The 25,196-nt window shown below is 58.1% G+C and overlaps 1 protein-coding gene and 1 long non-coding RNA gene across 13 annotated transcripts in view; both read left to right on the top strand.

The window, feature by feature from the left end:
* Positions 1 to 25,196, top strand: part of KDM4B (lysine demethylase 4B) — a 186,916-nt gene that overhangs the window by 105,062 nt on the left and 56,658 nt on the right. For all 12 annotated transcript variants that reach the window (XR_010153676.1, XR_010153677.1, XM_054673181.2 and 9 more), the window contains 2 exons: positions 5,573 to 5,676; positions 10,551 to 10,688. Coding sequence is in view for 10 of the 12 variants with exons in the window: in XM_054673181.2 (XP_054529156.1) it covers positions 5,573 to 5,676; positions 10,551 to 10,688 (242 nt within the window). In the remaining 2 variants the exon portion in view is untranslated. The remainder of the gene's footprint in view (positions 1 to 5,572; positions 5,677 to 10,550; positions 10,689 to 25,196) is intronic.
* Positions 15,353 to 17,831, top strand: LOC134809062 (uncharacterized). The gene is made up of 2 exons (XR_010153680.1): positions 15,353 to 16,495; positions 16,948 to 17,831. It is a non-coding gene; the product is annotated as an uncharacterized LOC134809062 (long non-coding RNA).

A 25,196-nucleotide genomic window follows, 5' to 3' on the forward strand; every position in this document is an offset into this window, starting at 1 on the left:
GGGCCTGGTCAAAGGCTGCCAGGGCCCAGGGAGGGCAGCCTGTGTTCATTTTCCTCCCATCACCTGACCCCACACTGTGCCCTTGCTAATTCTGAGAAAGCCTAGGAAAGGAGACAATTCAGCCAGCAGTCCACTCACCTGCGGGGGAGCAGACATGGTGGCCGCACGGCGTTTGCCCTTGTTCTGCTGGGACCCAACCTGGACACCTTTGGCAAATGTCCTCACTGGCGATGCCACCAGCTCGCGTTCATGTGCTCCCTGGGGACTCTTGGGAAAGAAGGGGTTTGTCATAGAGGGTCCCAGCATGTGCCTGAGGGAGTGCCAGATCCTCAGGTTGTGGGATCAGGTTGTGGGATACTTGGAAACAAGTCAGACAGCTGGAGACACCCAGGATGGGGCCACCCTGAGCTCCCCTGACCACCCAGCCCTGAGGCACTTGGGCAGGGTCCCCATGTCAGCGCCGGCATCACAGCACAACAGAGGTGCAAGTTTCATGACACCTCACTGCTCCTAAGTGCCTGGAGAGTCATGAAAAACACAGCTGGCTAAAGCAGTTCCTCCCTCCCGCTGGTCCATTCCCAGCTGCTCAAGAGCTGGCTCCTCCGGGTTGGCAGGTGGACAGCTTGGGGTGCGTGAGGGGTGAGGGTCAGTGAGGGCCCGTTGTTCCTCTGACAGCGTTGAGAGGGCCCCGTCCGAGCACCCTGCCCTTCAAGGACGGCGTCAGGCAGCTCAGCAAGCGACAGCCACAGCTTTTCCAGGAGCTCTCACCCAGCCTCAGTACAGGCTCCCGGGACTGCCTGGTTGCTGTCCTCTGTCCCTTCCAAACCTTCGAGCCAAAGGACGCCCGCCACATGCTCTCTTCCCCCTTCCCATGGGCTTTTGGCTTTGGAGATGGGAACTGTCAGTCTTTCTAGGGAAATAAGGGTCTCCTGTCCCAGAGACTGCGCCAGGAGTCACGTGGCTGTGCAGGAAATGTTGCCCAAGCACGGCAGATTCGGTGGTGGGGACGGAGGGGAAGGGAGTCCTTGGGGAGTGGGCTGGGCCCTCTCCTGGCATGTGCTCTCCTGGCTTCTGGACTGAGGGCTTTGCTCTTGGTATTTTTGAGCGTTTCTATTGGAAACCTGGACCCCTTTCTTATGCACAGGTGAATCCTGGTCTTAGGAGCACGCTTCTGATAGTAGAAATTCTGCAGTCACAGACAGGCCGTAGCAAAGGTCCAGCTCACTTACATACTAAAGCTATGAAAGAAAAGCTAGATTAAAGCATTTCTCCCATTGTATGTTTCTAATACCAATTTCCAAAACAAATTTGAAGACATAAGCTAAAGAAACATTCCACATGTTGTATTAGCGTCCTGAGGCTCCTGTAACAAATGACCACAGAATTAATGGCTGAAAACAACACACGTTTATTCTCTCACAGTTCTGGAGGTCAGGAGTCTAAAATGCATGTTAAGGGGCTAAAACCCAGGTGCAGGCAGGGCCAGTTCCATCTGGAGGCACCAGGGGAGAATCCATTTCCCGCCTTTTCCAGTGTCTAGAGGCCGCCCGCATTCCTTGGCCCGGTCCCAGGGGAGAACCCGTTTCTGCCTTCCCTTCTCCAGCATCTAGAGGCCACCTGCATCCCTTGACTTGGGCCGCATCACTCCAGCCTCTGTCTCTGGTCTCCTCACTTTCCTCTGCTGTAACCAACAGTCCCTCTGCCTCGCTGTTCTGAGGACCCACGGAATGACATCGGATCACCCAGATAGCCAGGGTGCTCCCCCACCTCAAGATCCTTAACTCAATCCCATCTGCAAAGTCCCTTTCAGCATGGAAGGTACCACACTCACAGGTCCCAGGGGTTAGCACGTGGGTGCCTTGGAGTTCCATTTTTCAGCCAGCCACACTTAGAAAGCCACAGAAGAAAACCTCACTGAGCGGTCAGGGAGCACCTGTGGGCTCCTTGTCTGCTGCAGGCATGACACCCCACACCTCTGTCGTCCACACGGCAGTACCTCTCTACTGCCACAGGGCAGGGGATGCAGGCGCAGCCTGGGGAGAGCCAGCAGCCCCGGTGGGGAGCAGGCTCTAGGCTCCGCAGTCTGTACTGGAGCCGGGCTTCACCCGGGCGGGCCCCTCCTGGTGCTCTCTGGTGCCCAGATCGAGAGGGCCACCCCATCCTTGCCAGCCACTTCTCCCCCTCCATATTTAACGGAGACTACGGTTAGCCACTGTCCCCTCCCTTCTCACCCAGTGCGACTTTCGCATTAGAAAAGCAGAGGTTGACGGGAGCCTGCTGGAGAGGGCACAGGCAGGATCTGGTGAGGCCACCCCTGTCCCCAAGCACTGCCACATCCCCTCTCCCTGGAATGTGACCAGTTCTACCCTGAGGCCAGGCCAGGCACCTGGAGGGCTGGTTTGGTTTCTAAGTGTGCAGAGGGCTCAGTGCCTGGGCTGGGTGAGGGGGAGCCAGGGAAGAATTAGTTCTTGGTGGTGCTTTCACAGGGGTTCTTAGAAAGTATGGACTCTGGCCAGGTGCAGTGGCTCACACCTGGAATCCCAGTGCTTTGAGAGGCTGACGTCAGAGGATTGCTTGAGCCCAGGAGTTCAAGACCAGCCTCAGGAACATAATGAGACTCTGTCTCTGTAAAAATTAGCTGGGCGTGGTGTTGCGCATCTGTAGTCTCAGCTACTCAGGAAGCTGAGGCGGGAGGATAGCATGAGCCTGGGAAGTCAAGGCTGCAGTGAGCTGTGATGGAGCCACTGCACTTCAGCCTGGGTGACAGAGTGAGACCCTAGTCACTCTTCAGCAGGGCAGAGCAGCTTCTAAAATTCTGGGAGCCAGCCTGGCTGTGAACCCCGAGGAGGGTCAGGAAGGTTGTGGGATGTGTCAGATGCCTGCAGCTGCGTGGAAACACCTTGAGTCCCCTGAGGCCTCTGGCTCAGGGCCCTGCCCTCCCCTCTGGAAGGCAGCCGGGGGCAGGATGGGGCACTAATGGGGAAAGCCTACCCGACCCCCCTTGTGTTCCTAGGTGCCCCTCCCAGACTCTTTTTGGGGGAGGCGATGTGTTCCATCATTGGGACAGTGGAAGGGGTGTGCGATTAATATGGAAAATGAATAGCTGTGCTCCAAATGGGCTCGCCGGGAGAGTTGTGGAGCCTATGGAGAGAGCATTAATGTGCTGGCGCCTTATTGGTGCTAATCACTTAAAATGTGCGCCTTTGTTAGAGCTTTAATGAGAGCCACTTAAACTGTGCGTTAAAAAGAGGAACTGCGGAGAGGCCGGCGGGCCGGGCGGCAGGCAGTCATCATTCTCATTGAAATGCTTTTAGTGTGGAGAAAAGTTGCTGGATTCTGCAAACCCCTGTACTTTGCAAAACCTCACCGTGGTGTCTGTGTGGCTGGGTGTCAGCAGAAGCACCGTGGCCCCGCTCTCCCGCCTCCCCGTGTGCCTGGGCCTCCGTGTGCTGGTGCTCTCGCACACAGGTGTGCCGCCTTCCACCAATGACCCAATGGGTGTGTGTCCCGTCCTGGAGGCGCTTGAGGTCTGTGTAGGCTTCTAGAAGGGCCCTCGGGCTGGCCGAGGCTGTTGGTCAGTCCTGGCAGGAGGTGGACGCCTGTGGGCTTCCTGTCTGCTGCAGGCGTGACACCCCACACCTCTGTCATCCACATGGCAGTACCTCTCTACCGTCACAGGGCAGGGGACGCAGGCGCAGCCGGGAGAGAGCCGGCAGCCCTGATGGGGAGCAGGTCCTAGGCTCTGCAGTCTGTGCTGGAGCCGGGCTTCACCCAGGCGTGCCCCTCCTGGTCCACATCTGACCCCCGTCCTCCTGCCTCCTGGGCCGGCCTCCTGCCCGTTGCCACTTGCAGAGTGGGTGGTGGAGCAGGAAGTGCCCGAGATGAGGCGGTAAGTCCCCTCCCTGAACTGCTGTTCCTGGCTTGGGCCCGTCTGGCTCCCCTGGTGTTGGTTCCGGGGGCCCGGCTACTTCAGGGAAGTCCCTTTGGCACAGGCATTGTGTTGCACACCGAGGGGCGTGGGCCTCAGCAGCTGCTGCCGGGAAGCCAGGGCATCCTTACCTTACCCGCCAAATGCACGGGTCTTCACCTTGTGATTTGGAAACATTCCTGAACTGTGCTAGTTAGGAAGCTTGGTTTATTTTTTATTTTTATTTTTCTTTTTGTAGAGATGGGGTCTTGTGATGTTGGCCAGGCTGGTCTCCAACTCTTGGCCTCAAGAGATCCATGTACCTGCCTCGGCCTCCCAAAGTGCTGAGATTCCCTGTGTGAGCCGCCGCGCCCAGCCTGGCTGTGAGGTTTGTGAAGGCGCCAAGCCTTTGGTGTGAGTGCCTGCTTCCCAGGCGCTGCTTTAAGTCAGCTGCAGAGCGCACTCCTAGACAGACAGCCCCACACACATGTACGCAGCCCGCCATGCTGAGCACGGCCCAACAGGAAGAGGTCGTGAGCTCCGACCACAGCTTGGGGTCAGGCCCTCTGCCACTTCCTGGTGGTGCTGGGGCCGAGAGTGAGTCAGTTGGTGGCCTGGGCCTCGATTTCCTCACCTGTGCAGTGACAGTGAGGACACCCGCGGTGCTGTGTGGGGGGCAGGTGCACAGTCTCATTCATGGCCTTGAAAGCAGGTGCCCAAGGGGGAGGCAGCACTGCTAACGCCCCACCGTCCCTGGCTGGTCTGGTTCTAGAACATCAGCTCCGAGACGAGAGTGGCCACACTGCGTCCTTTCCCCAGGGTCGTGCTCTCTCGTTGACCGAGTGACGAGAGCGGCCACACTGCGTCCTTTCCCCAGGGTCGTGTTCTCTCATTGACCGAGTGACGAGAGCGGCCACACGGCATCCTTTCCCCAGGGTCGTGTTGTCTCGTTGACCGAGTGACGAGAGCGGCCACACTGCGTCCTTTCCCCAGGGTCGTGCTCTCTCGTTGACCGAGTGACGAGAGCGGCCACACTGCGTCCTTTCCCCAGGGTCGTGCTCTCTCGTTGACCGAGTGACGAGAGCGGCCACACTACGTCCTTTCCCCAGGGTCGTGTTCTCTCGTAGACCGAGTGACGAGAGCGGCCACACCGTGTCCTCTCCCCAGGATCGTGCTCTCTCATTGACCGAGCGACTGTGTGGGCTGTGGTCTGGTGGATTTTGTCTGGGGAGGTCGGAGGAGAAGTCTCTGCATAGCCGTGCCCTGTGAGGGACCCAAGTGTATGCCATGGGTGGGCACCTTGTCACACAAATAACCCTGGTCCTTCCCCTGGTGAGGAGGCCCTTGGCTGCCCCTGCCGCTGGGCAGAGACGAGACCAGGCATCTGCTCACATGGTCACTGCGCAGAGGCCAGAGGGTGTCACCACTGTCTGCCACCTGCAGAGCTCACAGCAGGGCACTATGGGGCGGCTCCTGCGCATCTCCTTCCCCCCGACCTGCAGGCACTGGGGCCCTGAGAACCAAGGGCAGATCTGGGCCGTGCTCTGTGCTCCCACACGCCCGCTCGCCATGGGAGGAAAGAGCCAGCCTGCCCAGAGGGCAGCATCCTCGCTGACCCCGGCCGGCTGTGGCCCGGGAGACTGACGTCTGTCTTTTCTGCCCTAGGCTTCTTCCCCGGGAGCTCGCAGGGCTGCGACGCCTTCCTGCGGCATAAGATGACCCTCATCTCGCCCATCATCCTGAAGAAGTACGGGATCCCCTTCAGCCGGGTGCGTACGGGTGGGGCCTGCACGCCTGTGGGTGAAGTGGGTACCGGGTCCAAGCCCAGGTGGCCGCACATACCCCAGGAGATAAGCTGTTTAACCCTGGAGAAGTTTCTAGAACAGTGATTAGCATGCCAGAGGAGGGCCGCATGGCTCAGCAGTTAGCCTCCAGCTCTTCCACGGGGAAGCGAAGATGGCAGAGCTTGAATCTGGCGGGGTGTTAACCTCCCCTCCCAAACCAAACCAAAACTTCCTCCTGGGTGTGGCCATCAGAGGCCCCTCCGCAGGGGCTGCAGGGGTGGAAGGGCAGGGGCAGGCCCTGCTGACCTGGCAGGAAGCTGCCAAAGAAACAGAGGGCAGGCTGTTTCCCGTGCGAGGTGGGAACCTGGTTCCTACCGCCCCAGGCCACACCCTAAGTCTCAGGCACCCCCACGGCCCATGTCACCCGGCCGTGGAGAGAACTGCCTGTTTAGAAGTGACATTTCGGGCTCTCCTGCACCGTGAAGACTGTGAACTCATTCAGTTCACTGCTTCCGGGGCTGCTGGTGGAGGCTGTGATGGAGGAGACCTGAGGCCGGGGGGTGGGGCCTCCCTACACCTGATTTGATGGACAGCTGGGGTTTGGTGTCCCAGGAGCAGAGCAGGCTGTGCTCAGGGTCCAGCTCAGCAACTGCACCCACTCGAGGCAGTTCCTTCCCCATGGAGAAGCCTTTGTCCATGGGAGAGTCTAGGCCTGTGTCCCCAGCTCTGTCCAGGTGAGAGGCACGTGCCAAGAACCTGCAAGGCAGGTCTGGGCCGCAGCCCAGCTCATGAGGTTCCACGGGAAGAGTGATGTGCAGGCTCGGGAGCGTGCTCTGTGGTGAGGCCCTGAGTGTCAGCCAGCCGGAAATTGCTTGTGACATTTCAATCAAACCGCCAAAGCATCAGCTCACACATCGGGGATCCGCTCTTCCTGGCGGGGCTGCAACCCAGAGGCCACCTCCCAGCCGCTGCAGGCATTCATCAGACAGCGCAGATCTCGCTCGGAGAAGTGCGGGTTTCCGGCCTTTCCTCTTCTCCCCCGTCTTCTGGTTGGAACATCATTCATTACCAGCAAAACCAGACAGATCACGGCATTGCTCAGGGAAGTGAGAAGTACTGATTTTCTGGCTGGTTTGTCTAAAACCTTCTCCAAAGTGGTGCTTCCTGGAGGGGGGTGCCCATTGAAGGGGTGGGCAGGCGGTGAGTGGCCTGGACTCCCAGGTCAGCATCTGTATCGCACTGCAGTTTATCTGTAAAGTTCCTGAACCTGAGCCAAAGGTGGCTCACCACCAGCCCCAGAGCGGCTGCTGGCACCATGCATGGTAGCAGGTGGGGTCCAGGCAGTACGGCTGCGCTCCCCCACACCGCCAGCTGGTTGCTGGGGCCGGGCGCCAGTTTCTCCAGAGGCTGCCACAGTGAAGGCCCCTGTCCCACTGCAGCGAACAGCACCCTGTGCCGCCCGGCCTGGGGACCGTCCTTCAGCCTCTCAGACGCCGTGGGCTTGAGATGAACGTCCCTTCCAGACAGCGGCGTGGGTCCCCTCATCTGAATTCCTGGCAGCCTTCAAACAAGTGACTCCCCACACTCCCCTTATAAATCTTTGTAATGGTATTTACTTCTAGGAGAAAAAGCCGATCAATAGCAGAGCTTTTTAATAATTAAAAGTGTGTACTTCTGTAATCTGCCATTGACTCCCTCATTTATTCTGCAAGAGCTCGCAGAGGAAACCGAGTTCCGGGCTTTCTCCATGCCCGGCGTCTGGGGCTGCGTCCTGTCACCACTGATGACTTTGCCGCAAAGCCTATTCATCATCCCAACACCTTCTAATTGATTGTTGGATAATGTTGACAGCAGTGACACAGGGGACAGACACCGTGAGTGTGGAACGAAGCCTCCAGGATGCAGGTTTTCTCGCAGGAACATAATCTTCTTGTCCTAACCGAGCGCATTTTCTCTTCTAGGCCTTGGTTCATAGGAGGGCTGGGGGAGTGAGGTCCTTACACTGTGAGAGCTTGGCTCTCTGCTGCCATCACCCCCATTCAATCTTGGTATTCCGAGGGCCCAGCTGGATCCCTGAAGGCTCTGATCCCTGAAGGCTCTGAGTCTGATGTCTGCCTGACGCATGCCTGCAGACCTGGTTCTCCAGGGGAGAGACAGGGAGCCGTCACTTGGCCTTAGAGCAGGTGGTCAGGGAAAAGCCTTTCCGAAGCCGGCTCAAATAGGATAAAGGAATCAGTAATGGCATTTACTTTACTTTCTTAACTTTTTTTTTTTTTTCTAGAGATGGGGTCTCACTCTGTTGTCCAGGCTGGTCTCAAGCTCCTGGGCATAAGCGTTTCTCTTGTCTTGGCCTCCCAAAATGCTGGGATTACAGGTGTGAGCAACCATGCCCGGCCCAGTAATTAGGTTTTTTTTTAAAAAGCCCCAAACCTTAATTTTATTTGCCCCTCATTTCACGGAGCTCCCAGCGTAGTGGGGAGAAGCTGGCCCAGAGAACCCCACGTCCTGCATGGCGGGGGCCAGGCCCTGGGGCCACGTGTGCTCCCCCCCACCCCTATTTTCTGCCGCGTGCTCATTCTGCTGCACATGGCTGTCACTTGAATGGGAATTTAAAAATATAACTTAATGCACACTGACTTCCCTTGATTGGTGCAATTAATTATTTGAAAAGAAAAATATCATAGTGTTCTTAAGGACTGGCATTTTTCCAAGCTGTGTCAGTTTTGATTGATGTCTGACGCCGTGGCTGGCTTCTGAAAGCCTCACCAGTTCTGATGGCTTATTGGCGACTTCAGTGTATCCAGCAATCTCTGCTCATCTTTCTGGGGGAATATATAATGATCAGCAGGCCTGAGAACTCCTACAAATCAGAGATAAGAAAACAAATGGCCCGATGAATTCGGCGTGAGGGGCTTGAGCAGACGCGTTACGAAGGAGCTGCAGGAACGAAAGCCATGGTTCAGTGCCCAGCATCGGTAGAAGTCAGAGGCAGCCAGCTGGGAGACACCGCCAGCCCCAGGACGGCCACGTCAGAACACCGCCACCAGATGCCAGTGAGGAGGGCGCAGCTGCATGCTGCTCCCAGCCGGGGTGGATGCAGGGCGGTGCCATGGCCATGGAAAACCGTTCGGCAGTTTCTTGGAAACGGAAGCATGTACCCTGTGCCCCAGCGATGCCACTCTGTGCATATTTACTCAGGAGAAATGAAAACATATGTCTCCAGAAAGATTGGTACATAAGTGTTCTTAGCAGTTTTCTTCACGAGAGCCCCAAACTGGAAACAGCCCGCACGTCCATCAACAGGAGGATAGATAAATAAATAACCATAGATCCACGCGCAACCGAGTACTGTTTAGAAATGAAAAGGAGTGGTTGCCTGGTGCACACGACAGTGGGAACAAATCTCAGAAACGCACGCCAGGTGGAAGACAACAGGCACGTGTCCCTGCCGTACAACGCCATTCATGTGAACCACTAGGAGGGAACGAGGTCTGTGGTGACAGAGAGCGCGTGCGTGGTTCGGTGGGGATGGCCTGGTAGAGGGCTGGTAGGAGGGGTGCCTGGGGGCCCGGCATGTTTTGTTCCTGTCTGGATCAGTGGTTACGCCCAGAACTCCGAGCAGCCTGTGATCCCTGCGTTTTACTGGATGTTAAATAAAGACAAGGAGCCCACTTGACTTCAAGGATTCTAGTTCATGAGCCTCAGTTTCCACGTCTGTGGATTGGGCCCACAGCCCCACCTCCTAGAAGCCCTTGGCCCGAGCCCCGGGGTGCAGCAGGTGGGAGCCATCACTCCAAATTTGTTGTTGATCTTTCTGGATGGTCATCTTTCAAAGGCTTTATCAATGGGCTTAGCAGTGAGCAGGGAGTGGGGGTCAGTGTGGCCATCTCGAGTGTCCCCAGAGTGGGGAGGGTTCCTAGGGCACAAGGCTGTAGCCCCCCAGCCCTGGTAGGCAGCCCTGCCTTTTCTTCCAGACCTTGGGGTGGCTGTTGGGAAACCTTGGGTCTGGGGTCATTATGGGCCCCACCCCAGCCATGCACGCCTCGGCTCCTCAGTTTAGGGGGTCCTGCTTCAGAGACCTGCAAAGTCGAATGGGCCGAACATCCGAATTGGACCTGGGTCTGGAAGCATTGGCCCGCTCTCCAGGGTGCTGATCTGTGGTGTCAGGTCATGCCCCCAGTGTGCAGATATTTCTGGATCTCCATGACTTCATGGAGATCCCCTTGTTGGGATACAATTGAAAGATGGCTTGGGATGGCGGCGTGTCGCAGGCCCCTTCCTGGCGTGTTTTGCGCATGCAGTGGTGGTTCCTTTCTCATGCGAGGGCAGAAGGTGTCCTGAGCGCGTGCAGTATCTTGTCTTCAGAGCACTCTAAAGCTGCTGTCAGCACCACCCGCCCCGAAACCAGCCCCAGCTGCTTCAGGACGTGTCACAGTGACTGTGAGTGTGACTCAGCCACCTCCAAAGCAGGAGGCCCCCATCGCTCCCCGTGAAGGTCCGGCTGGAGACACCCCCACGGGCATTGTGTCCAGCCACGGCTCCATCTGCGGTTCTCCCACTGGGGTGATGCTGACGGCCACCTTGGGGCAGGGCAGGGGCTGCTGGGGCTGGAGGGGCCCAGCTGAGCCGAGTGGAGGTTGCAGAGCTGTGGCTGCGGCTGCTCACTATGTCCTTCATGAGCCGCGTGGGAAATGGGCTGGAGCCCTGGAGCCCCTGGAGCCACTGGATCACCTTTGACTTTGTGAAACCCCCTTGGCTCATAAGCCAGGCTCCCTGGCACTTGCTGGGAAGTGCCCACGTCCCATCCCCTGGTGCGCCTCCAGTGGCCCTGCCCTCACCTGTCCCCTTTCCCTCTGCAGATCACGCAGGAGGCCGGGGAATTCATGATCACATTTCCCTACGGCTACCACGCCGGCTTCAATCACGGGTTCAACTGCGCAGAATCTACCAACTTCGCCACCCTGCGATGGATTGACTACGGCAAAGTGGCCACTCAGGTAAAAACTTGCCTGCTGGGAACGGGTCCCAGCAGGGCGGGAGGAGGCTCTTTTTTGCCTCTGCAGCCACACGCCCATAGCTGGTCCAGCAGCCGTTTCGCTCAGCCCAGGGCCTGGGCTCTCAACCAGGGTCTGATTCCGGGCTCCTCAGAGAGCTTTTGCCCAGAACGCTCCTTACCTCGAAGACTGGAGAGGAGGTGGGCAGGTCGGGTGGACGATGGTGGCCCAGGGCCCATCTCCAGCGAGTTCCATACACCAGTTATCCCTCGGCCTGCGTGGGCCTCCTGGGCATGGCCGGCTGCTCGGGTCTAGGGGTTGGGGTGTTTCCTCCACCAGCACCATTGTCCCCCCTGCTGGCTGGCTCCTGGGCATCTCCTGGCCATCATGGTCCTGGGGTTGGGTTGTTTGCTGACATCTCTCTCCTGGGGGCCGCTTGGCCAGGCAGGAGCCCACTCAGGCATCTGCCCCCCTCCCTCCCTGCTCCCCTGTCAGTGGCAGTCCCCCAGCTCCCAGTGCCTGGGTGCTTCCTGCTGGTGGGGTCCCTGGAGGTCACGGTGAGCTTAGCATGCCTGTGGGAAGACTCACAGCGAGTGGCCCTTGCTTGATTTTTTTCTGGTGATTCTTGTTCCTGGTCTCAGAAGGCCGATTATTGGCCAGCAATTGGCGTCTGAACTGAGCGCTTGTTCCCCACTCTCCTCACGCCACGTACAGCCATCTGTGTGGCTGTTCTCAACCATGTGGAGGGTGTGGGAGGCTACTGGATGGATAGGAAACCCACAAGAGCTGCTGCTGGGCACGGGTGGGACGGGGTCGCCTTGGCTGGCCACCCCCTCCCCCATGGTCTCTGCCTTGGGGTCCCAGTGACGGGGACGTGGACGGGGCTTATGAATCCTAAGCCTCAGAAAGGGGAGTGTGGGACCCGGGAAGGGAAGCAGCTAGGAGGCCGTCTGGGCATCACAGGTCTAGCCCTTTCCTGGCTGCCTGTCTGGGGCTGGGGACTGGGGAGCCTCCTCCCAGGGCTGTCCCTGAAGTCCCCTGCCTGCTTTTCCTGGCTGCCCCCAAGTAGGACTGAGCTGTCCCGGCAGGCCAGGCTCGGCCACGTGGCCCTGGCTCAGGGCTGCTGTTTCTGGGCAGCATTGAACAGCCCAGCTCCTCCCAGCCCCTCTGTCTTCCCCGCAGAGACAGCCTCAGCCTCAGCCCCTCCCGGCGTCTCCCTCTGGTTTGGGGTCATGTGGCTGCTCGTGATGCAGCAGGACGGGCAGCGGGCTGGCCAGGGTGAGAGCAGGTACTTCCTCCCATCGTCCCTCCCAGTGCGGAGCCTTCCAGTTCCTCCAGAGCCGGGGTCAGCACAAATGGCAGATTCTTCTCAGATCCAGACGTGGGGGAGGTGTGATAGGAGAGACCACAGGGCCAGATCCAGATTCTTTGACTCTCGCAGCATTTTCTAGATGTCAGACTTTGGCCTGGTGCGGTGGCTTATGCCTGTAATCCTAGCACTTTGGGAGGCAGAGGCGGGCGGATCATTTGAGGTCAGGAGTTTGAGACCAGCCTGACCAACATGGTGAAACCCTGTCTCTACTAAAAACACAAAAATTATCCAGGCATGGTGGTGGGCATCTATAATCCCAGCTACTTGGGAGACTGAGGCAGGAGAATCACTTGAACCCGGGAGGTGGAGGTTGCAGTGAGCTGAGATTGTGCCCTGGTACTCCAGCCTGGGCAACAAGAGCGAAACTGTCTCAAAAAAAAATACGTATTTATATATTATATATGTAATTTATATATTATATATAATTTATATATTATGTATAATTTATATATTGTATATAATTTATATATTGTGTGTAATTTATATATTGTATATAATTTATATATTGTATATTTATATAAAATAAATTATATAAATTACATAATTTATATATTATATATAAATATAAATTATATATGTTATAATAATTTATATATTACATATAATATATAAATTATATATGTTATAATTTATATATTATGTATAAATATAAATTATATAAATTATATGTATTATATATAATTATAAATTATATAAATTATATATATAACATAATTTATATATAAAAATTATATATGTATGTATAATTAAGATGGATTTTGGCCGGACATGATGGCTTCACGCCTATAATCTCAGCCCTTTGGGAGGCTGAGGCGGGAGGATCTCTTGAGCCCAGGAGGTCAAGGCATCCCTGAGCTATGATTGCACCACTGCACTCGAGCCTGGGCAACAGAGTGAGGACCCGTCTCAAAGAAAAAAAATGAATTTCACCTGTTTCATTTTACCCACCGCCCCCCCCCCCGCCCCAGCCCACCCTTTTATAGAGACAGGGTCTTAATGTGTTGGCCAGGCTGGTCTGGAACTCCTGGGCTCAAGTGATCCACCCACCTCGGCCTCGCAAAGTGCTGGGATTACAGGCGTGAGCCACCACAGCACACCACCTCTTTTTGTTTTTTTCTCCTGGCTACTGGGAAAATGGAGGCAGCATAGGTGTCCTGTGTGACATCTCTCCTGGCCGCGCCGGTCTGGACGAATGAGCTAACCTTTATTTTTCTGGCTGTTGCTCTGCCTTCAATCCAGTTTAGAAAAAGAACAGGGGTCTACAGCAGGGAAGGCTTGAGAGATGCCCCCAGGACTCAGTTCAGAAAGTCTCGAATGTCTCTAGTGAAGACTCTGGGCTTAGCTAAAGGAAGAGAGATCCAGAAGTTGGGATTTCAGCTTTTTGATCTGAAGGAGTAGTTAAGTATCTCAGGGCTGTTGCTGTGTTGAAAGGGCATGTGTCTGTGTGTTTGTGCTGCCGTGAGGACACCACGGGTGTTGTGACCAGCCCAGCAGCAGATTGAGCTGTAAGCCCCAGGCCTCGGGCTTGTCCTGGAGGTGCTGTCGGAGCTGAAACTGCAGCGGGGCGGTGGGGACTGCCCAGATATTAAAAGCAATTTGGGGTTCAGCCATGTGTTCACAAACAAGTTGGCATTTGGGAAGTGCGGACTTAGATTGGGCTCCACGCTTCCATTGTCAGGCGGCGTAGCGTGAAATTGCTGAACAAGTGGCGTGCAGCGCGCGAAACACACCGGGGGTTCCAGGCAGGCGCCCAGGGCCTGGGCTTCCTCCTGGACCCCCCAGCCCCGCTGTCCCAGCCCCTGCTCAGGCACCCCTGGTGTAGTCAGGCCTGACCTGGGCGGCGAGGGCCTTACGCAGGGAGTGTCATTAGCCACAAGGCCTCTGTGGCCGTCGGGGGGGTCGGTGGCTCTCAGGCTTCTTGGCGGGGCAGCCGGCCCCTGACTCTGGCAGGGTTTTCTCTCCCATAAGCAGCCCAGGCTGGAGAGGCTGTTAGAGCATCTCGCCGCACAGATGACAGAGGAGCGTTAGAAGGCAGGGAAACGGCCCAGGTCAGGTGGGGCTCGGGCCTTGTCCAGATCTTGTGTGCAGCCAGATTGGAGAGAAGGGGCAGCCCAGAACCCCCCTTTTCTGGTGTCCCTCTGGCCGGCCCAGCTCCCCTGTCCCATTTGCGTTTCGCGCCACTTTGTTTTGAGCACATTCTTCAGAAGAGAGCCAAAGAGGAGGCTTTCCACCCCGATTTGCTTAGAGACATTTTTGCTTGTTGGCTGTTCACCTTCCTTGACCGCTAGGGACCCCTGCCCCCCCCACCCCGTTGTCCCCTTTCTGTCATTTTTGTGCTCAGGAGCTGACAGGTGAAAAGCCACCCTCCTGCCCTGGCCGGGCCCTGTGAATTTTGGGTGTCTGTGTTCACGGGTTGGCAAGCTAGGGCTCGGATCTGGTAGGCCGACGCTGTGCCGTCTGCAAACTGAGCAGGGGGTTCACGTCTTCACAGGGTTGTGGGAGGAGGGCAATTAAGAGGATGTGTGACCTGTGACAGCCGGACGCAACTGAAATCTCACCCACAAATGAGCAGCCTGTGCACAGAGCCACACCCTGGCATGGAGGTGGCGTCTGCGTCTGCTTCGCCCCGCGGAGTTGAGTAGTTCCGAAAAGCCAAGAGGCGTGTGCTGCCTGGCCCTTGCAGGGGAAGCCTGTCTCCCCGTCTACAGAAGCCAGCGGGGTTGTACAGCTCGCAGGACAGCCACCTCCTCCCCCACCCAGCCCCCAGGGCCTCTGTGGGCAGAGGGGCTGCTCCGAAAGCAGGTTGGCCCCCACCGCCTCACCACACCCCGAGCCAGTGCAGCTGCCTCTGGAGTTCTGGATGGGCCTGCAGCAGCTACAGCCGTGAGCAGGCCAGATCAGTGCCACAGATGTGCTGCCACCTGCCTGCGGAGCATCCCTGGCTGCCCCATGGCAGGCAGGAGGCCCAGCCCTCAGCCCAGGTCTGCCCCCACAGGGCAGAGCTCTCCAAGGTTCCCCCGGCTGTAAAATCCCAGAGAAATACGATCTCCCTGCAGCAGGTGGCTTACCTAGTTACACAGCCTTGGACCAGAGCCTCCGGGTGGAGCTTCCAGGGCCCTGCGCGCACACACAGGAGGCAGCCTGGGGCTCTCCCCTCCCGTCTTCTGCAGAGCAGGGCTGGCGCCTGCCTGAGCTCACAGGTGGGATGCAGCAGCCCAGGCCGGCACTTGTGGCCTAAACACGGCCTCATTCACTCCCCATCAGCAGAATGCCGTGGGCACACGGAGGCCATTGTCAAGGAGGGGGTGGGATTTATTCCCGTGGGTGTCTTTCCTTTCTAGCTGGTCTGCGGGCATTCACCCTTGCCACCTGTCTGTGCAGCCAGTGACATAGTCATTGCCCCTCGGGGCAGGAGGAGGCCTGGTGGCCCTGTGTGTCTGTGTGGGGGAGGTACGGCTGTGTCCCCACCCCCGGCTCTCCACTCCTGCTCATCCCCTATGAAACCTGGTGTCATGGACCTGCTCCCCTCGGGGCTGGTGACCTTTGGACCCCAGTGGTGACAACCACAGAGGTCCCCAGACATCACCTGCAGCGTCCCTTGGAGGCAGGATTGGCCCCAGTGAGAGCTGCTGCCCAGGGCCACTTCCGAGGTCAGTCATCTCTTTCTGGGGGGTGGGGTAGGTAGTGCCAGTGTCATTTTTGACTCCCCTGCTGGTGTGGCCTCCTAGGCCCAGGTTTCCCAGCATCTCCCCTCTCCTGCTGAGGGCCCCCATCTCTTGAGTATTCCATTTGAGCTGCTCATCTCTGTGCCACTTTTTCCCAACTTAAGGCGGCTGAGCTCTGCAGCGGTCTGCAGCCTCGGTGTGCGACGTTTCTTAAGCACACAGGTGTTAAGTATCTCAGAGCCGTGAAACTCTCTGCCTTGTCTGACAGACTCCCACCTTGAGGATGGACCCTGGCTTTGGGGCTGGGATTTCATTCACTGCACTCGAGTCTCTGGAGGGGGGCTGGGCTGTTCGGAGGGTTTGGGGAGTGAGGGCACCGGGCAGCACAGGTTTAAGTCTCCTGTGTAGGAATCTCACGTCTTTCGGGAGCTAAATGCCAGGCAGGAGGTTGCTTTCCCCTCAGGAACTAGAAGTTCTTATCCAACCTGCTCTTCACGCCCACCTGTGGGGAGAGAAGCCCATTCCTTGTGTTCACTGCCTGCCGGAGAGCGGGAGGGAGCCTGTTTCGTCGTGGGCGGGATGTGCCCCCCGACTCGGGTAGGCCCGAGCATCTGAGGGCCCCCAAGGGCCCATCGTTGTCAGGGTGACCGTCCACACCTGCAGGGGCAGGGAGTCGGCGGCTTAGCTTCCTCTGGAGCACGGTTCCGTCAGCCAGATGTGCTCACATCCAGCTCTTAGCGGCTCCTGCAAAAACCCGCTCTGATCAAAGGGAGGTGAGTGTAAAAATGCAGCCCGGGCTTTGTCTCCAACTCCCCCTGTGATTCCTGGACCACGCAGGCCATATCACTCGGACACCACGGATACAAACCCTCACTCCCCTGGCCCCTAGAACTGAGCAGAGCGCTGGGTTTGACTTCCATCTAGAGCAGAGGTCGATGGGGGGAGGTTGCCCCTGCCCACAGCTCCACCCGTGATAAGTAGGCAGGCTTTTCCATAATTAATCAAAACCTAGGCCGTTCATCTGTGGGCCAGGGCTGAGCAGAGACCACCGGAGTCCCTGAGGGGGGCCCTGAGGCTGCAGGGGACAGGCCAGGACCCCCCGCCCCCCCGCAAAAGAGCAGGTTATGGTTATAGGGGCAGGATGACAGTGGGAGATTTTGACATCCTCAAGAGGCAGAGGAGCAGGACGCCCCTGCCAGCTTCATCCGCACATCCCTTGGGGCAGATACAGAAGGAAGAATGTGCATTGTTGGAAACCGGGGAATACGGTAAACAAAGAGAAGTGGGAGCTGACCTTACCATCTCTGCCATCCGCTCAGCCATGAGAAGGAGCAAGGCCCAGCGTGGGTGAACCCTGAGGACACCCCGCTCAGTGAGAGAAGGAGACCCAGAGGCCACACCGTGCGAGACCCCATTTCTATGAAATGTCCGGGACAAGCCAGTGCTCAGAGGCAGGAAGGGATGCTTGGGTGTGGGGGCTGGAGGGTGACAACGGATGGGGACGGGTTTTCTTTGGAGGATGAAAATGCTCTACCTTTGATGGCGAAGATGGTCTCCCCACTCTGTGAATACACAAGCTCCTGTGTCGCACACCTGGTGAATTGTAGGGCACACGAATCTCACTGAAACTGTCCAGAAACATCCTTCCCCCAGATCAGCTCTCAGCAAATCAGGAACAGTAATCCAGAATAAAAACAGGGCAGCCTTTCTGGAAGGCCGTCTGCCATGGGTTACACATGTGTCTCCTGTGGCCTAGCGGTTCTGTCTCTGGAACACGTGCATACCGGTTCCATGTCTAGGGATATCTGTAGCCCCGTTTGTTGTAGTGGAAAGTTCTATGACCAGGGGATGGGTTGAACCAGTGGAATGTTATGCAGCTGTGAAAATGGGTTTGCTCCATGAGGTTTGCTCTGTATCTTTGGGCATGGAGAGATGAGCGCGACAACTTTAAGGGAAAAAATAGGCTGTGGACTGGGACTCTTGTGATTCCCGTTTTTTGTGGGGATGTGGTTCTTGAACTGGGAAAGGGAGATTTGCCCAAGTATTGGTTGATATTAGTTTGATGTCATGGAATTTGGGATACCTTAAAAATATGCACTAACTTCTCAATATGGTTCTGTCTTTTTTTGTACTAAAAAAAAAAAAAAAAACCCACATACTCCTCTTTCCATAGTCAGAGGGGTGTAGCTCTGGGGAGGGAAGAGTGGGGTCCGCCATTCCTAGGTGCTTCTTGAGCAAGCACCCCACAGTTCCCAAGTGGAAAAAGTTTTTGTTGTTGTTGCTTCGTTGGTTTGTTTTCAGAATGGGAGTTAAAAACCAAACAAAAGGCCAAGCGCAGTGACTCATGCCTCTAATCCCAGCATTTAGGGAGGCCGAGGTAGGGTTGCACGATTCCAGAGGTTCAAGACCGGCCTGGGCAACATTCCCCCATTCTCCACAAAAAGGGGGAAACAAGACAAAAACACAAAAACTGTGAAGACCCCCAAAGCCTGGCCCCCTTCCTCCCTGCTGAGCAGGTGAGGCAGTGCTGGAGAGAGGACAGAGTGGAAGGTCCTGGAAGCCCAGCCCAGCATTGCTGAGCGCCTGCCGTGTGCAGGGGAGGGGTCCTAGCCCCTGGATCTGCCAGGGAGAGGTGAGAGTGCAGAGGACAGCAGGCTTGCCTCCCTAGCCACACACCTCGCTGCATGCCCTGGCCTCGCCAGGCTGAGGCTTAGGGTGCAGTACCCGGTTCGTTTTGAGAAGTCTCTTTTCTCAGCTAGAGCTGTCTCAGTGGTAACGTTCTCTCTCTCTCTCTCCCCATCTCTCTCTCTCTCTCCCCATCTCTCTCTCCCCCCATCTCTCTCCCCCCCCTCCCCATCTCTCTCCCCCCCTCCCCCTCTCTCTCTCTCCCCCTCTGTCTCTCTCTCCCCCCATCTCTCTCCCCCTCTCTCTCTCTGCCTCTTTCTCTCCCCCCTCTCTTTCTCTCCCCCTCTCGCCCCCTCTCTCTCCCCCTCTCTCCCCGCTCCCCCCCTCTCTCTCCCCTTCTCTTTCCCCCTTGCTCTCTCCCCCTCTCCCCCCTCCCTCTCTCTCTCTCTCTCTCTGTCTCCCCGCTGCGCACGTGCGCCCCCCCCCGGCCCCCCTTCCCCCCACCGCCGACAGTACCACCCTCCATCAAGTGCCGACTCTGGGCCTTGTCACCTTGGGAGGACCAGAGTAGTGCAGTGACTTTGCCAAGGTCACACAGCAGGAGGCTGGGCCCAGCACACCCTAGACCTTCCTCTGCTTCCCTTGCCCCACTTGGAGGCACAGGCCGATGGGGCATCTGGGAGCCCACACCCTCCCTGCCCACCAGGTGTCTCCTGGGCCAGTGGCTTCGTGTCCTGGGCACGTGTCCTGTGCACAGCCCGGTGGGGGCAGCTGGAGGGGTCTCCAAGGCGGCGGCTTCCTGTCTCAGAGCAGGATCCCCCGGCATGTGCTCCAGCAGGCAGGCTTTGTAGTGGGATTACTAATGGGGCAGATCAAAAGGATGTTCCTATTTCACTCAAGGAAATAAAATGTGCACGCAGCCGCCTTTCTCACGCTGAACTCAAGTTAGTCCTACAAGCCTGCACGCCATGTTAGATTAGCTCAGCACGCGGCCGGGCTGGCCCCGAGGTGGGTGGCGCCTGGTGCTGGTAGATAAGGGTCTCTCCTCCAGAGCCCAAGACTCAGCGGCATCCCGAAACACCCTGCCACGGGGAGAGTTGACTGAGGATTAAACAGAGCGCGAGAGATGTGAAGCCTGGCTGGAAGGCTGGGGAGCCACGCACGCTCTCTTAACTGGTTCCCTGCCAGCTGTCTGTGGGTGAGGCCTGCTGTGTGCCAGCCTCCCCGAGGACATCTCGGGCTCTCTGGAGGTGTCTGGCAGGGAGAGCTTCTGCTGAGCTTGGGAAGGGGACGATGACTTGGATTCCCCAGAGGCGCCATTCCAGGAAACGGCCCACTCGGCACCACCCATCTCCTCCCACCTCCCCGCATCCAGGCTGGATGGGGGCTCCGGCAGGAACCAGGCCTCTCCTAAAACCTCAGCCCTGGGGTGTACTGAACTTAATTACTGTAAAATTCAAACCAAATTGTTTCTGCTGCCTGGGAGAACTGTGTGTTCCTTCTGTTTGGTAATGAGGCCGCCTGCTCCAGGTGATTAACCCGGAGCCCAGGGGGAGGGAGCCCAGGGGGAGGCGGCAGAAGGCAGGGGCTGGGGAAGGGTGGGAGGGAGGAGGGCCCATGGAGGTGCGGGAAACTCCAGCCACTCCTCTGACCCGCTGGAGCCCACGGCTGGCCCGTGCCCTGCCTTTGGCTTCCTGCCTCAGTGAGCCTCTGATTTATGGCGTTGCGGGGCTGGACGCATCGTGTGTGCCGCAAACTGCCGTGTGAACGTGTGAAATATGTCTCCCTTGCTCCTCCCAGATCTTCCCTGTCACTCTGACCCTGGTGAGGCCTTTGGGGCCCCTTCCCATGTGTGGGCTTAGGGGGTGTCACAGTCACGCAGAAGCGTGGGGAGAATCTGCAGCTAAGACCAGGCGGAGCGGATCCCGGGCCGGGCCAGAATGAGTGGGTCCCGTGCTGGCTCTTGGCCTAGTGTTTATGCTGCACGTCTGGAGGGTGATCTAGGAGAGGAGTGGTCTAGAAAGAAGGCCTTGTTTAGTCTCTCCCTCGGCACTGCGGACATTGGGGCCGTATCCTTCTCTGGGCTGGGGCCGTCCTGGGCACTGCAGGGTGCTGAGCAGTGCCCCTGGCCTCCACCCACTCCATGCCAGGCACACCCCAACCCAGCTGTTTCAACCACAACATCCGCAGGCACATCCACTCCCATGGGGGCAGGGCCACCCATTGAAGACCCCTGGGTCTCCAGGCTCCCTGCGGGCCCTTCCTTCCTTTCTCCCACTGCTCTCGGCTTTTGGGATCACGCCCTCTAATACCCCCGGTTCTGCTGCCCAGGAGCTCTGGCGGGGACACATCTCCCCAGAGGAGGGTCGGGGGCTTTTCTAGACCGAGGCTCGTGGTGTGGCTCGAGGGCCTTTGCCGGCTCGGCAGCCCCCAGTCTTCTCTACCATCCTTCATGGACAGAGCTGGTTCGGGGGCTGCAGCTGGTTGCTGCCTGGCATCAGAGGAGCGGGTCTGCTTACGGGGTCAGGCAGAGGCAGGACCCCCTCGAGGGGCACTGGCGAGGGAGCCCAGGGGTCAGCCGTCAGAGAAGCAGGAGAGTCAGAGGAGGGGGCTCGCAGGGCCTGGCCCTGAGTCAGAAATGGTGGAGCTCTCCCCTCTGCCATCTCAGGACATCCCGGCTCATGGCTGTTCCTCAGCCGTCGTGGATGAGTCGTAACCTGGAGAGTGAGAGAGAACCTCCAGGGGCAACTGCTGGCAAGGAGGGATCAGGGGAGGCCGGACCCCTGACCACATGTCCTCTCCCCACCCAAGGTGTGACCCTTCATGGGGCCTGTGGTTCATACCTGGAGCTGTCTGCCTGGGTGCAGACCCTCCCCTCCTAGTGCTCTGCCTCAGTTTCCCTCCTAGGGCTGTTGGAAGTGACATGGAACAGCACTTGGGTGGCGCCTGGCACAGAAACAGGACTGCTGTGGCTGTTGAGGCCCCTTCAGGGCAGCATGTGGAGGAGAAAGGCAGGTCCTGGTGGCCTGGGGTCAGGTGTGCAGCTGCCTGCTTGTCATGTCCCTGCAGGGGCTCACAACACTGATAGACTCGAGGCTACTTTCATTTAGGGAGGGCCAAAGGGGACATCGGAGCCTCCCTGGGCACCTGGTGGATGTGTGGGCAGCATGGAAGGCTGCAGAAGGCCATGGAAGGCCTGTGACCTTGCCTGGCCTGGCTGGCCGGGAGGGGCAGGGAGCCGCTTTCTGTGCTGCCAGGAATGGCCCCGCGGCCGAAGCCCAGGGAGCCCTGGGAGCTGGCGCCTAATTGTTTTGTTGACGCGGCTGCTGAGCACTTCCAGTAGGTTTCCTAATGAACTGGTTTGTTATCAGCCTCACTGCAGCGCTGATAATTACATCAGAAACAGGGGGCCCGCTCGTCCTTCCCACGCGTTCTGTGAGCCATCAGCGCAGATGCGGGCGCCTCTGCCCCTTCCTTGGTGTTTAACACTTTGTGTGCCAAGGCACCTGCCACCCACGCCCACCCCAGACAGATGGTCGAGATGGCTGTGAGAGGAGTGTGACCGCCACTCGCCCCGGTTGGTGTCTGCTTGGCAGTGGTCACCGCGCAGGTCACTGTTCAGCTGCTGGGAAGGCAGTGGATGAGGCCATCGAGGTCCAGGGAGGAGACAGGACACGAACAAGGGTGGAAGGAGGAATTTCTGCTCCTAGAGAGGGTGCAGGGACGCTGTAGCTGCGGCCTGGTGTGTCTGCCACCTGGGTAGCCCAGTCCACAGCCCAGGCAGCTGAATGCACCAGACATGTATCCTCTCTCAGTTCTGGAGGCAGAGGCTGAGATGGGTGTGTGGCGGGCCGAGCCCCCTCAGGGCGCCAGGGAGACCCCCCTGCCTCTCCTGGCTTCAGGGCTGGCCGAGATCTCAGGGCTGCTTGGCTTGCAGGGGTGTCGCCCTCTTCTCTGCCCCAAGGTCACGTGGCCCCTCCTCCCTATCTTTGTGTCCTCTTGTCTGCTTCTAAGGGCACCAGGTGCTGGCCCCCGGCAGGCCCTGATCCCATATGTGAATCATGCACTGATGACAGCTGCTACCACCCTGCTTCAGAAAAGCTCCTCTGTGAGGCCCCAGGTGCAGGATGCTGAGTAGCGCGGGGAACAGCACTGCTGGGGAGGAATGAAAATTGCGAGGTCCCTGAGCAGGGGACCTGGCAGAGGCCAAATGTCAGAGGTCGGGGGCTGCAATAAGGGCCTTTGAAGTTAGATTTCATCACCATGTGCGGGGGGAGGCACTGGGCATTTCAGCAAGGGAGAGGGGCCACAGGCTGGAGAAGGGACTATGGGAGAGATGGGGCAGGGAGCCCGGCGTGGATGGCCGCCGTCTAGACGGGTATGGGGTCTGTGGGCATGGGAAGAAGGGGACAGTGTGTGCCTGTGTTTTAGGGGTGGTGCCTGTAGGACCTGGTGATAGGACAGAGGTGGGGGCACAGGGGAGGGGTGGGGACTTGGGCATGTAGGTGTGCGGTGGTGCTGGGAGCGCACAGAGGGACATGGAGGAGCCAGGACTGGGTGTACTGTTCAGATGCGTCAGAGCCTGCCTTCCAGTGTGGGAGCCGCGGGCCACACGTAGCACCGTATCCATTAACCAAAATGAAATAGGATGAACCCTCCACTCCTCAGTCAGGCCAGCCGCGGGTCAAGCCCTTGCTAATAGCCAGGTGGGCTGGTGGCCGTGTCCTGGGCAGCGCAGGTGCAGGTCATCGCCGTCACCACAGACAGTCCTGTCGCAGTGCAGCTGATGCGTCCCGTGGAGGGGTCTGCGGCTCGGGGTCGGCGCCGGGGGTGGGGCAGGGGCAGTGTGAGGGATGGGACGTGTTGAGCCATAGATGTCGTGTCGGCAGCTATGAGATGCTGTGCCCTCCCCACGCCAGGATCGCTGCTTCTAAGGCCCCTGCCTGTCCCCATCCCTGTCCACAGCAGGGCAAGCACCAGTCATGCAATGTCTGTCACCGTCGGCTGTAGAACCGCCCGCTGGTGGCTGGCATTGTCCTCAATATTCCGCCCTGGTTCCTGGATCAGGGGGCTGGGAGTTGGCGCTGCAGCTGACGAGAGCATTCATGATCCCCGTGGTCAGATGCTATTTGGGTTGATGATTTTATTGGACCACATATAATCACTTTCTCTTTAGGCCGGTGGCTGTGTCTTCTCTCTGCCACTCTACTGTTTTACATGAGCAGATTCTAGTATCTGTTCAGGCTTTTAAAAAAGAGATGGCCTCTGGTGAAAGCTCAGTGCTGTTTAAATCAGGAAAGGTGGCAGATGAGCCCCCTGGGCTCCAAGGCAGCAGTGGTAGCCCACTGTGTCTGCAGGTGGCCAGGGTCCTGTGATGATGCTGCCAGCCAGGCTGCTGCACACTGAGAGCTGGGGGCCCACGAGCCTCGGTGCTGGACGCCCCCACAGTGTGGATCAGATCGCAAGGGGCTGGCCAGGGCAGGGCAGGGCCTGTTAGGAGGGAGAGGGCTGGGAGCAGCCAGGGTGGACCCCTCAACCTGGATCAGATCACAAGGGGCTGGCCAGGGCAGGGCAGAGCCTGCTAGGAGGAGGGAGAGGGCCCGGAGCAGCCAGGTCGGACTCCTCAACCTGGGGACCCTCCCCCAGCAGCTGCAGGCTTGAGTGTGTGCAGCGCTTATGTGCAAGCATGTCGTTTGTGTGTGTGTTTCCCTGGGAATCAGACCCTGGCAGGGGCCCCCAGTCTATAGAGTGGGTGCTATAGACCCCAGCCGCTGGCAGGCAGAGTGTGCGCCCCACCAAGGGGCAGGCTGCCGAAAAGTCAGCTTCACAGGGAGCTTGTTTTAGGGGGAGGTCCTCGTGTTATGGAAATGTAGGCCACAGACTGAGGCGCACACAGGGCCAGTGTACATGTGGGGAATCTTTTTTTTTTTTTTTTTTTGAGGTGGAGTTTCGCACTGTCACCCAGGCTGGAGTGCAGTGGTGTGATCTCGGCTCACTGCAACCTCCGCCTCCCGGGCTCAAGCGAGTCTCCTGCCTCAGCCTCCCTGAGTAGCTGGGACTACAGGTGCGCCACCACACCTGGCTAATTTTTGTATTTTTAGTAGAGGCGGGGTTTCTCCATGTTGGCCAGGCTGGTCTGAAACTCCTGACCTCAAGTGATCCACCCGCCTTGGCCTCCCAGAGTACTGGGATTACAAGCGTGAGCCACCGCGCCTGGCCATGGCGTGGGGAATATTCACAACCCTACCCCATCCGGACTCCTGGCAGCATGGAGTGGTGTCACCTTGGATGGGGAGCACGGTCCCAGGTCTCCACGGGCTTGGGCAACCCCTGGGGTTCCTGCTGACCTCAGTGCCCCTGCCCAGACCCCAGTTTCTCACTTCCGTGCGATGTGGCATTTCTACACTGGAGTCGCTGGTGACATCAGCGGCGCCTGTTGCTGCGGTGCCCCCGGTGGTATTGGTGGCGCGTGTTGCCGTGGCGCCTGCCTGGTGGAGGAAGTGTCCCGCGGTGCCCCCCGGCGGTGTTGGTGGCACGTGTTGCCGTGGTGCCTGCCTGGTGGAGGAAGTGTCCCGCGGTGCCCCCCGGCGGTGTCGGTGGCGCGTGTTGCCGTGGCGCCTGCCTGGTGGAGGAAGTGTCCCTCCGTTTCTGGATTTGCCTTAATAGCTCAGAGAAGGCTGAGGGAAACCTGCGAGTGATTGTAAACATCCCATGCTAGGGAAGGGCTTGTGAGGCCACACAGGGTGGCTTCCACCAGAATCTACACTTTAAAGAGCACGGGCTGGCAGCATGTGTGGTGTGGAGTCAGCAGGGCGGGGAGAAAAGGACAAGGCACGTGTCCCATGGCCA

This window comes from Pan troglodytes, chromosome 20 (genome assembly GCF_028858775.2).
Source record: "Pan troglodytes isolate AG18354 chromosome 20, NHGRI_mPanTro3-v2.0_pri, whole genome shotgun sequence".
NCBI lineage: Eukaryota > Metazoa > Chordata > Mammalia > Primates > Hominidae > Pan > Pan troglodytes.